At 39.7% G+C, this 12,714-nt stretch overlaps 2 protein-coding genes across 7 annotated transcripts in view; one reads left to right on the top strand and one right to left on the bottom strand.

Annotated features, from left to right (window-relative positions):
• CENPP (centromere protein P) overlaps positions 1-12,714 on the top strand; it is a 232,200-nt gene that overhangs the window by 146,272 nt on the left and 73,214 nt on the right. The window lies entirely within an intron of this gene.
• Positions 9,387-12,714, bottom strand: part of ECM2 (extracellular matrix protein 2) — a 33,434-nt gene continuing 30,106 nt past the window's right edge. For all 4 annotated transcript variants that reach the window (XM_040449607.1, XM_040449606.1, XM_040449609.1 and 1 more), the window contains one exon: positions 9,387-10,527. In XM_040449607.1, the coding sequence (XP_040305541.1) occupies positions 10,359-10,527 (169 nt within the window). In that variant the 3' untranslated portion in view covers positions 9,387-10,358. The remainder of the gene's footprint in view (positions 10,528-12,714) is intronic.

Below are 12,714 nucleotides of genomic sequence, written 5' to 3'. Positions count from 1 at the left end.
TACAAGGAACAGACCTCATGGTAGAGTAGACTTCTGGGTTTGCACGCCCTGGAGTCATCTTGTATAGTTTAGAGGTGGCCAGAAACTTCTGTTTTCATGGGTACTTTTAATATTTTTGAATTTTAAGTTGACTGAGGATCTGAATTACTTTCAACTGTGGACAGAAAAATAGTTCAGTCATCTTCAGTCTGTAAGTACATCTCCTTTGAGGAAACTTTCTGTTTTCTAAATAAAGGAGGAGGTGGAATAGATGTCATAAAGGGTTTTAACCGCCCTTTGAGGTTTCACTGAAACAGCAGAATTTGAGTAGCTCCTCGTTGTATGTCGGCGTCCATGAACCTAGTAATTCATGGTATGTTTAAATGATGGCTTTAGAAAACATAGTCAATGTTGTTATTATGCAGAACAATCAGTTGGTTACTAAGTATTACCAGTTGTCAAAGCATGACTTGGTTGTTTATAAAATACTCTGTTTTCTCATGTCTGTGTCAGAAAATGTTAATGATATAAATTATTCCTTATTAATTTTAGGACCCTATATAAATTTTTTTCATTTCAGTTTCTCATTTTTCCTTTAAAAGTCCTTAAATTTGGGTGCACCTGGGGGGCTCAGTTGATTAAGTTTCCGACTCTTGACCTCAGCTCAGGTCTTGATCTCTGGGTCATGAGTTCAAGCCCTTTGTTATGCTCCACGCTCAGCGTGAAACCTATTTAAAAAAAAAAAGTCCTTAAGTTTTGCAGATTCCTTTCTGTTTTGTTTAGGAGTAGTATCAGTATCAACTTTGGAGAGCTCATGAGCTGATTGGTGTAGACCTGGGGTCTGCAGTCAGTTTAGCACCAACTTTCTGCACAGGATGCAAGGATCTAAGAAATGACCTGTCTCGCTGTTCTTCTGGTTTTGCAGTCTTACTAGAGAAACACGATATGCGCTCTGTCCATCAGCGGTGCAGCACCTCATATGCAATAAATAATCAGTGCACACCTAAGTCACAGTACCACATCTGTCACCAGGGTGGTGCCATGTATCCTCAGGGCCAGGTGAGGGGGGCGCTTTGCGCAGAGCCAGGCTCCTGGGTGCATCTTGTCTTGTGCCCCAGAAGCTCTGTGTGGCCAGACCACACAGCTCAGCTTGGATGGAGACTGGCCATGGACTTGGCTCCTTTGCTCCCTCGACATTGGGAGCTGCACTCACTAGGGTTCAGCTCTCCTGCCCTCCTCTCATACCCCTCAGAATTGTCCTTGCCTATGGACTCCTTGCCTTCCCACTCCCCCTGTCCTCCTGCCCGAAGTCTTTCATGACCCCAAATTCAGCATATTCTTGCCCAAACTGTCCCTTCTTTGTCAGCCTGTCAGCAGCATCCCTGAGGCATAAGCAGTTCTCTTTGGCTCCCTTCTCATTGTGTCCTGGATGAGGCTTTGTCACAGTTTTCCTCCTGTCACCTGTACTGGCTGCAACAGCCCCTGCGGTGCTGGCTCACATCCCTTCCCGACACCTCACTGCTCCTCATGTAAGTCTGGTCTCCCGCTGAGCTTTTCCCACCTGCACTGATCCCCTCCCGCTTGGCCGACTCACATCCTGTATCAGGGCCCCTCAAGCCTAATCCTCTTTCCTCCTCTGAATTTGGTACCATTTACCACCCATATTCTACCACAGGCTTTCTTTGTTACCCCTGATCTAAATTGAAATTTGTCGGGGCGCCTGGGTGGCGCAGTCGGTTGAGCGTCCGACTTCAGCCAGGTCACGATCTCGCAGTCCGTGAGTTCAAGCCCCGCGTCAGGCTCTGGGCTGATGGCTCAGAGCCTGGAGCCTGTTTCCGATTCTGTGTCTCCCTCTCTCTCTGCCCCTCCCCCGTTCATGCTCTGTCTCTCTCTGTCCCAAAAATAAATAAACGTTGAAAAAAAAATTTTTTTTTAATTGAAATTTGTCAGTTCAGGGGCACCTGAGTGGCTCAGTTGGTCGAGCATCCAACTCTTAATTTCAGCTCAAGTCACAATCCCAGGGTCATGGGATTGAGCCGCACATCGAGCTCCATGCTGGCAGCATAGAGCCTGCTTGGGATTCCCTCTCTCATTCTCTCTGTCTCTTTGTCTGTCTGTCTCTCTCTGTCCCCCCACCCCCAAAAATAAACATTTTTTTATTTTTTTTAATTTTTTTTTTTAATTTTTTTTTTCAACGTTTATTTATTTTTGGGACAGAGAGAGACAGAGCATGAACGGGGGAGGGGCAGAGAGAAAGGGAGACACAGAATCGGAAACAGGCTCCAGGCTCCGAGCCATCAGCCCAGAGCCCGACGCGGGGCTCGAACTCACGGACCGCGAGATCGTGACCTGGCTGAAGTCGGACGCTTAACCGACTGCGCCACCCAGGCGCCCCAAATAAACATTTTTTTTAAAAATAAAATAAATTTGCCAATTCAGGCAAATCATATTTCCCTACAGCAGCACACAATACTACACTGAATGCAGTATATGCCACCAGTAAATCTTTGGGGTTTTATCCTTTAGCTATATACCCTGTGCTATATACATCTGTGGCTTAAATCTTCACATAGTTACCAAATCTCAAGTTATCTTAAGCATTATGATTTATTAACATTTCTCAATGAATTTAAAGGTTTATGCTACATACTACTGAATTGTTATTGGAATAATCACATTTTTATGTGCGAGCGGGCTAATCACCCTGACCTCACTTCTCTTGGAGGTGTCCAGGTGGACCAGAGGGCACTGTGCAAAGGCAGATTTCAGTTAGCGCTGTGGGTAGTTTTTTTTCATGTTTTTTTAAATTAAAGTATAATTAATATGCAGTATTATATTGGTTTCAAATGTACAATGTAATGGTTCAACATTCAATACATTATTCATTGCTCATCACGATCAATGTATTCTTAATCCCCTTTGCCTATTTCACCCATCCTCCCCGCACCTCCCCTCTGGCAACCACCACTTTGTTCTCTGTGTTTCAGAGTCTGTTTTTTTGTCTCTTTTTTTCTTTCTTTGTCTGTTTGTATATTTTTCTGACCTATTTCACCTAGCATTACACGCTGTAGGTCTGTCTGTGTTGTTGCAAATGGCAGGATTTCATTCTTTCTTTGGCTGAGTAATACTCCATTGAATATATATATACACCACATCTTCTTCATCCATTCGTCAGTTGATGGACACCTGGGCTGCTTCCATCTTGTGGCTATTGTAAATAATGCTGCAGTAAAGATAGGGATGCATATATCTTTTCAAATTAGTGTTCTCATTTTCTTTGGGTAAATACCTAGTAGTGGAATTACTGGATCATATGGTATTTCTCAGGTTTTTTTGGTTTTGGTTTTGGTTTTATTTTGGGTACCTCTGTATTACATTGTTTCCCACCAGTGGCTACACCAATGTACATTCCCACCAATAGTGCTTGGGGGCTCCTTTTTCTCTACATTCTCACCCAACACTTGTTATTTCTTGTCTTTATTGATTCTAACCATTCTGACAGGTATGAGGTGATATCTTTTTGTGGTTTTGATTTGTATTTCCCTGATAATTAGTGATGTTGAGCATCTTTTCATGTATCTGTTGGCCATCTGTATGTCTTCTTTGAAAAGATAATCTATTCAGATCCTCTGCCCATTATAATCAGATTATTTATTTTTTTGGTATTGCATTGTCTTTTATATATTTTGGATATCAATCCCTTATCATATGTATCATTTGCAGATGTTTTCTGCCATTCAGTGGTTTGCCCTTTTGCTTTGTTGATGGTTTCCTACACTGTGCAAAAGCTTTCATTTTGACATAGTCCCAATAGTTTGATTTTGCCTTTGTTTCCCTTGCTAAAGGAGACATATCTAGAAAAATGTTTCTACAATTGATGTCAAAGAAATTACTGCCTATGTTTTCTTCTAGGAGTTTTATGGTTTCAGGTCTCACATTTAGGTTTTTAATCTATTTTGTGTTTATTTTGCATATTAGATATAAGAAAGTAGTCCAGTTTCATTCTTTTTTATGTGGCTGTTCAGTTTTCTCAACACCATTTGTTGAAGAGATTCTCATTTCCCTGTTGTATATTGTCTCTTTTGTTGTTTATTAATTGATCATATAAGGTTGGATTTATTTCTGGGCTCTATATTCTGTTCTTTTGATCAATATGTCTCTTTTTGTGCCAGTACCATACTGTTTGGAGTACTACAGCTTTGTTGTAGATCTTCAAATCTGGAATTGTAATACCACCAGCTTTGTTCTTTCTCAAGATTACTTTGACTGTTCAGGATCTTTTGTGGTTCCATACAAATTTTAGGATTATTCTAGTTCTATGAAAAAATGTTATTGATGTTTTGATAGAGATTACATTGAATCTGTAGACTGCTTTGACAGTATTAGTTCTTCCAAGCCATTGACATGGAATATCCTTCCATTTGTTTGTGTTGACTTCAGTTTGTCTCGTTAGTGTTTTATAGTTTTTGGAGTACAGGTTTTTTTACCTTCTTGGTTAAATTTATTCCTAGATATTTTATTTTTGGTACAATTGTAAATGGAATTGTTTTCTTAATTTCTCTTTCTACTGCTTCATTATTAATGTTTAAGAATGCAACCAGTTTCTGTATATTAATTTTGTATACTGTGACTTTACTGAAGTTATTTATCAGTTATAGTAGTTTTGTGGTGGAGTCTTTAGGGTTTTCTATATATAGTTACATGACATCTAAAAATAGTGAAATTTTTACTTCTTCCTTACCAATTTAGATGCCTTTTATTCCTTTTTCTTGTCTGATTGCTGTGGCAAGGACTTCCAATACTATGTTGAATAAAAGTAGTGACAGTGAACATCCTTGTCTTATTCCCAACCTTAGAGGGAAGGCTTTCAATTTTTCCCTATTGAGTGTGATATTGGCTGTGGGTTTTTCATATAAGGCCTTTATTATATTGAGGTATGTTCTTTCTAAACCTAATTTGTTGAGGGGTTTTATCATGAATAAATGTTGTACTTTGTCAAATGCTTTTTCTGCATCTGTTGAGAGGATCATAGGGTTCTTATCCTTTCTCTTCTTTACATGACATATATTGATTGCTTTGAAATGTTGAACCACCCTTGCATCCCTGGATTAAATCCCTCTTGATTATGATGAATTATTTTTTTTCGTGTATTGTTGGATTTACTTTGCTAATATTTTGAGGATTTTTTTAATCTCTGTTCGTCACAGATATCAGTATATAATTTCCTAATAACAGTAGGGAATTTTAACACCCCACTTACATCAATGGACAGATCATCCAGACCAAAAATCAGCAAAGAAACAATTGCTTTGAATGACACATTGGACTAGATGGATCTAACAGATATATTCAGAACAGTCCATCCAAAACCAGTACAATACACATTGTTTTCAAGTGCACATGGAACATTCTCCAGAATAGACGAATCACAAGAAAAAATCTGGAAAGAGCACAAATACGTGGAAGCTAAATAACATGCTGCTAACCAACAAACAGGTCAAGCAAGAAATCAAAGAGGAAGTTAAAAAATACATGGAGACAAATGAAAATGAAAACACAAAGGTCCAAAATCTTTGGGATGTGGCAAAAGCTGTTCTAAATACAAGCCTACCTCAAGAAGCAAGAAAAATCTCAAACAACCTAACCTTACACTGAAGTGTAAGGAGCTAGAAAAAGAACAACAAAGAAAATCCAAAGCCAGCAGAAGGAAGGAAATAATAAAGATCAGAGCAGAAATAAATGATATAGAAACTAAAAAGCAATAGAACAGATCAATGAAACCAGAAGTTGGTTCTTTGAACAGGCAAACAAAATTAATAAACCTTTTGGCAGACTCATCAAGAAAAAAGGAGATAGGACTCAAAATCAGAAATGAAGGAGGAGAAATAACAACCAACACCACAGAAACACAAAGGATTATAAGAGAATATTATAAAAAATTATATGCCAAAAAATTGGACAACCCAGAAGAAATGGATAAAAGCCATATAACCTCCCAAAACTCAATCAGGAAGAAATAGAAAATTTGAACAGACCAGTTACTAGCAATGGCATTGAATCAGTAATCCGTGAACTCCCAGCTATAAATAAAAGTCCAGGACCAGATAGCTTCACGGGGGAATTCTACCAAACATTTATTTTTAATTTTTTTTAAATGTTTGTTTATTTTGAGAGAGAGAGCTGGGGAGGGGCAGAGAGAGAAGGAGAGAAAGAATCCCAAGCAGGCGCCACACCATCAGCACAGAGCCCAACACAGGGCTTAAACTCACAAACTGCAAGATCATGACCTGAGCCAAAATCAAGTCAGACACTTAACTGACTGAGCCACCCAGGTGCCCCAACATTTAAAGAAGAGATAATACCTATTCTTCTCAAACTATTCCCCCTCCAAAAAAATACATAAAAGAGGAAGGAAAGCTTCCACATACATTCTAGGAGGCCAGTAATACCCTGATACCAAAACCAGATAAATACACCACACACAAAAAATGTTTTTCTTTTTTTTGCATGTTAGTGAAAGCAGTCATGATGACTCCACCACAAAACTACTATAACTGATAAATAACTTCAGTAAAGTCACAGCATACAAAATTAACATACAGAAACTGGTTGCATTCTTAAACATTAATAATGAAGCAGTAGAAAGAGAAATTAAGAAAACAATCCCATTTACAATTGTGCCAAAAATAAAATAGGAATAAGTTTAACCAAGAAGGTAAAAAAAACCCGTACTCCAAAAACTATAAAACACTAATGAGAGAAACTGAAGTCAACACAAACAAATGGAAGGATATTCCATGAGGCTGACTCCTACAGTGATGTGTGGAGTAATCTGGCAGTGCAAGCCTGCAGAGAGATGGTTGGATCTTGCTCACCCCTGCTGGCAGCACCTGCCACGCCAGGTGCCCAGTGCCCAGCGCCCACTCCGGTGTCCAGACTTCCCACTCGTTGGACTTCAGTTGGAAGATGCAGAGTAAGTCCAGGCTCAGCCACGTACCCGCTGTGCTTCCTAATGGCACCCACCCACCCTTGTCGCAGTATCCTGACCTGCCTGCTGCCCAGGGAGTCACAGGTTGTGGTGGAGACAGAGGATGTGGGCCTGTCTGCGCTCCCTCCAGAACACGTGCTCAGCTGCCTGCCCTCCGGGGTGTTTCAGGTCAGAGGTCAGCGGCCTTTGGTTGTTGCAGAGCTGCTCAGTACCACACTGCCCCCACTGCGCTGGAGCTGTGGAGGAACAGCTGTGCCAGCTAGACTTCCTTGCCCAGCACACGGGGAGCGTGGCTGCATCCAGGCACCTGAGAAATCTTTCCTCAGGCCAAGGCTCTCCAGCCATGTGTTCTCAGAGTGTAGGGGAGCTGGGCAGAGGGTTAGGGAAGGACCAGGGACTTTGATGCATGCTCTTTGTGAATCTTAAAACTTGGTTTGTGATTCAGGTAGTGCCTGTCCATTGGTTCTAAGAGAAGCGGGGTGTGGAGGGGAAGCAGCTAATCTCTCTGAAGTTAGCAAAGCTTCTTGTCTGAAGGAGAGTCTGTGCACTTCTTCAGGGACGTTTCCACCCCAGGGTGCCATGAACCCCTGATGAGCCATGCTTGAAATCCACTCATCTGTTCCAGACACATTATGTCATAATTGAATCAAGTGATCCCAGACAAGTGAAATGAGTGTACAGTTTAATCATTGGAGATCAAGGTGGGCACCCATGTGTCCTGATTCCTGGTGTAGTTATTTCCTTACAATCCCAGGCTATACGTGTCTTTCGCCATGTCATATCTTTAGTGCTTTTTGTAATAATTTTAAGCCAAATCCCAAAATTAATAATATAGTTAGCATTGCTTGTATGTATGTGCATACACCTTTAATGTTTTTAGATCATAGCTACGCCAGGACTTTTTCAGTGTACATATGTGTTAGTAATTACAGCATATTTCTGAAGCCAAGCAGAACATCTGTTTGTTTTTAACATTATATCGTGAAGAACATTTGCTGTAAGGACATTTATCACTTTTTTTTTAATGGAATTAAAATGTCCTATCCAGGACATGATGAAATTTCAAGGCTGAACATGTTCATTGCTAGACATATTTTATATTTTAAGTTGTAAAATCAAAACTACAAGTGTCTTCCAACTTAAAAGTAAAGCTTCCATCAGTCAGTCTGATTTTCATCCTTCCTAGAGAATCTGTTCGGTCAAGGTGTTCCAATTGCACAGTGGGCTCGTACTGTGTGCCTGGGCCTCGTGGCACTCCAGGGCTGGCGGGGGGTCGGGGGGGGGGGGGGAGGAGCAGCATCCCACTGTGACTCATGGGACCCGCACACTTCCGGGCCCAGGCAGAGGGAGCTGAGGACCCTAGCGTGCTTCGCCACCGCCCCACCTTTTCTGCTGACCTCATTGCACCTTATCTCCCCAACCACACCGTGTGTTCCCAGAGAGTACAGACCTGCCCAATTCTGTTTATTCCCGGTTCTCTAGAACAGCATCTGGAACACAGAGTAAAGTCAGAGTGAGAAATAGGTGCAGGAATGGCACAGTGTCCATCTGCATTGTTCCAGGGTGCACATTCTGCCGACTCACCTTAAACTTTGCTCCCTAGACTGCCTTCAACAGGTTATTCAGTGCACTTACGTTCACGCAGCAAGAAGCTTTAAAGGTTCTTGTCAAAGGAATGAATAACTGTATATTCTTATTTTTACCTGTCTCCTCCATTCAACTTGGCCAGTTTAAATTAGTAATGCTCCTACTTTCCTAAACTGCTTATAAGTCCCAACTTTTTGTTCCCTAAGATTCTGCTTCTGCTCTTAGCCACCTGGCTTAAGCCTCTGCCCTTGGTTCTAACAGTCTTCATCATATTATTATTCTTGTTCATGTTATAATCTCAAAATCCTAGCTAGTATGAGAGGGTACCTAGAAATAAGGGCTCAGAAATAAAATTAGCTTGGGATGCCTGGCTGGCAGTGGGTGGAGCCTGTGACTCTTGATCTCGGGGTTGTAAGTTCGAGCCCCACATTGGTTGTGAAGATTACTTAATAATTTTTTTTTAAGAAGGAAATAAAATTGTCTTGAATAGGATATATCAAACTCATATCTGAGAAAGTTAGGAAATAGCTTTGGTGAATATGCTGGTGGCTGTCAATTTTATATAAAAGGTAGGTAGTAAGTACACTCACCTGAGTACCACATTTCCTGGATAGTTTTCATTCCTCTCTGGTTCTCATGACAGCCCTCTAAGTGGAACCAGAAGCTCCCCCAGGTGGCAAAACCACTATTGAAAGATTAGGTCACTGAAGTTTGAAAAGTTAGAGTAACCTGAATATGAGTTCCTAGACACAAAGCTGAGAGCAGCGAAAGAAGTCAGCACAGTTTCTGTATGTGTCCTTTATAAATTGTTCCAGAAATAACAGACAAAAGATCATTACATAATAAAAATTTTAATACCATATGGTTTTGGCAGGTTCTAGTACATAGTAAATACTAATAGCTTTATGTTAAATTGAACTGAATAAAAGTATACTTTTGAGCACATTGAAAGAAGGTAGTTGCTAACAGTAACATTGGAGCAAAAATTTTCAAAAATGCATGCCTTAGGGTTTATATTTATAAGGTATAGTCAAGGACAATGAACATATTTTAAGCAAAGTCCACTACTTTCCATAAAATCTTTTGATCTTGAATAAAGAATAATGAGGGTGATCTTAAAATATTGTTTAATTTTTTAAACTGACACAGAAATTTTAGATTATGTAGTAAAGTTTCAAAAATAGTGTAGAACTCACATACGCCCTTCTCCCAGCTTCCTCTAATGTTAATAAGCAGTATATAACAATACTACAGTCCTCAAAACCAGGAAAGTAACATGACAGGAGTGTTTTAATTTTACACATGTGATTAAAAAAGGAACTAAGCAAACCCAATCACTAAGTATATTTATACCAATAATTGTAGCATAGGATCTTATAGAAAATACTAAATTATTTTAACAGTAGGATAATAAACAGAACATTAATTTGTAAGTTCCACCTATTTTTTTTTTTTTTCCTGCCATGCACTTCTTGGTCTCGAACCATAACACATGTATTTTTTAAAGGGACTTAGAGCCTAGCCTAAAGCAATACTCAGGTCGGTTGTAAAGGACATTCTTATTTTGCTCCAGATTTTCCCAGTCTAACTCAGCAGCGAGTAAGATCCTGTTCTCTTGAGGAAAGTTGCAGGAGGGGGCTTTTTTCTAGAGTGTGAAGCTGCACTTTCACTAAGACTGCTGGAAAACTAAACTCAGGGTGTGTTTTGGTTGTTTCTCTGTGGGCTGGGTCTCACTTATTGATGACAGATGCTACTACAACAAATACAGGAGTATGGTTTGTAAGTGATGAACAAAAACTTGGAATTATGTGATATTTTGTGGTTTAAGAACTATACTTGAATATGATCTTATGCATGAAAATGCATAGGATGATATTTCTCTTGTTTTAATATAATTGTTTTCAAGATGAAGGTGTTCCAGGGTTGAATCGCCATCTTCTTCAGCATTGCAGATTTGTTCTGGAAGAATGTTCCTGAGGAAAAATAGATGTACAAGCCATAAATGGTCCAAGTAGTATTGAGCTTTATGTAACTTAGTTAAATTTCACATTTTTTTTTTAATTTTTTTTTTTAACGTTTATTTATTTTTGGGACAGAGAGAGACAGAGCATGAACAGGGGAGGGGCAGAGAGAGAGAGGGAGACACAGAATCGGAAACAGGCTCCAGGCTCTGAGCCATCAGCCCAGAGCCCGACGCGGGGCTCGAACTCACGGACCGCGAGATCGTGACCTGGCTGAAGTCGGACGCTTAACCGACTGCGCCACCCAGGCGCCCCAAATTTCACATTTTTAAAAAAGTTTTGGTGCTCTTCCTTTTCAAGTACCAGAGAGTATATAACATGGTTGAAGATAGAATATAAGTGAATTTTAGCAAAAAGTGTAAAGGAACATCAGGGGGACAGGTGAGAGAATTTCCCAAAAAACTTTTATTTTCCTAAAAAATTGTTTTAAGGAAACAAAAAGGCAAATTCATTCGTTTCCACAATTTGAGTTCTGTATGTCAAAAAGAGCTGGTGTAAAAGTATTGAATTTGAGGGTCAAATGAGTTTCCATTTATTATCACGAGTGTTCATGGTACTTGCAGTCTCGTGTTTCCTAACTCAGCCCACAACTTTAGTCTTTGTGGCCACATTTAAAGACATAATGAATCTATTAATATGAGTCTTGGCCTTGACTGTCGTATCTAGTGGATGGATCTTTATGATCAAAGCTATCCTCACATTTTTTATCTCAAACTTGCTGGTGCTCTTGTTGAAGATACTGAGTGTTCAACAAAAAGAAATGTCAGTGGTATGTGGAAGTCAGGCCAACTGTTTATATGAACTACTTACACACTTGTTGAAATTCTGCCCTTTATTTTCAGCCTGGTTTTCTTCGTGTCTAACATTGACCCCTGTTCTCTGGACAAGTGTTTCATTTCATGAAGGTACAAAGGAATGCACACAAAATGACAAATGCTATTAGAGCCTCTCTTAAATGATAGCTTTGAAATTTGAGGACATTCCTTCAGGATGTCTGTCAGAAAGGAAAATGAGCCTTAGAAAAGACGTTAACTTAGTTGATAGAATTATTTGAGGGAAATCATCTTGTGAAGAATCATCTCACTTCTGTGAGAAGAACTTTGTGTTGCTCAAGGGTCATTCATTATCGCTAGGTTTGGCAGATGAGTTGGTTGTTGTCTTTGATAACTTGGCAAAAATAAGCTGGAAGTTAGGAGATCAATTCTGGTATTAAAGAGTTAGTTTCACGTTGTTGTATTGTTGGGCTCAGCCAGGACCCCAGGGGCTATTTGATAATTCTGGGGTGTTTATCACAAATCCATTTTCACTACCCAGGTTATGCTTTTATCTATGTGTCAGTGGTTCCAATGACTAATGCTGGGTATACAGCAAAAAATGGCATAGTTTTTATAAGGAGTTCTTAATCATTTTGAAGAACAACAATTCTTAAAATTTTTAGGGAAGTAATGTGCAGTCTAATTAAATGATTTCCAAATTACATTTGCTTAATTGTTTTTGTTTAAAAAAATTTTTTTAATATTTACTTATTTTTGAGAGAGAAAGAGACAGAGTACAAGCAGGGGAGGGGCAGAGAGAGAGGGAGACACAGAATCTGAAGCAGGCTCCAGGCTCCGAGCTGTTAGCACATCTGACAGCCGAAGTCAGACATACAACCTCCTGAGCCACTGAGGCGCCTCCTCCCCAATTTTAAAAAAATAAAATAAAATTGGATCTTTTTCTTATATGCTAGAAAAAATTTTAAATACATCAAAGACCTAAATGTGAAAAATGAAGAACTAGTATACCCTAGGAGCAGGGGGAAAAAAAAAATCCCCTTGTGACTCAAAAATCAGAAGCACTAAAAGAAAAGATTAATAAAGCGACTACAGGTGTTTTAAAAATGCAAAATTAAAAGACAAATGGCAAACTAGGAGAAAGCTTTTGCAACTTATATCACAGATATAGGGCCAGTGGACAGAGACCTCCTAAAAGCCCCTGCAGAAAAAGGAGAAGTGAGGGAAATGCCCTGGTAACCAGCCCACCAGAGAAAAAATGAAATGACATAAACATGAAGAGATGCTTAGTTTCATTCATGACAAGAGAAATGCACGTTGAAAGTATCCTGGCACAGCACTGTCACTTACCAGATTTGCCTCACAT

This window comes from Herpailurus yagouaroundi, unplaced genomic scaffold (assembly GCF_014898765.1).
Source record: "Herpailurus yagouaroundi ecotype Mexico unplaced genomic scaffold, PumYag 199, whole genome shotgun sequence".
Classification (NCBI taxonomy): domain Eukaryota; kingdom Metazoa; phylum Chordata; class Mammalia; order Carnivora; family Felidae; genus Herpailurus; species Herpailurus yagouaroundi.
This window is presented reverse-complemented; position numbering and strand designations above follow the sequence as displayed.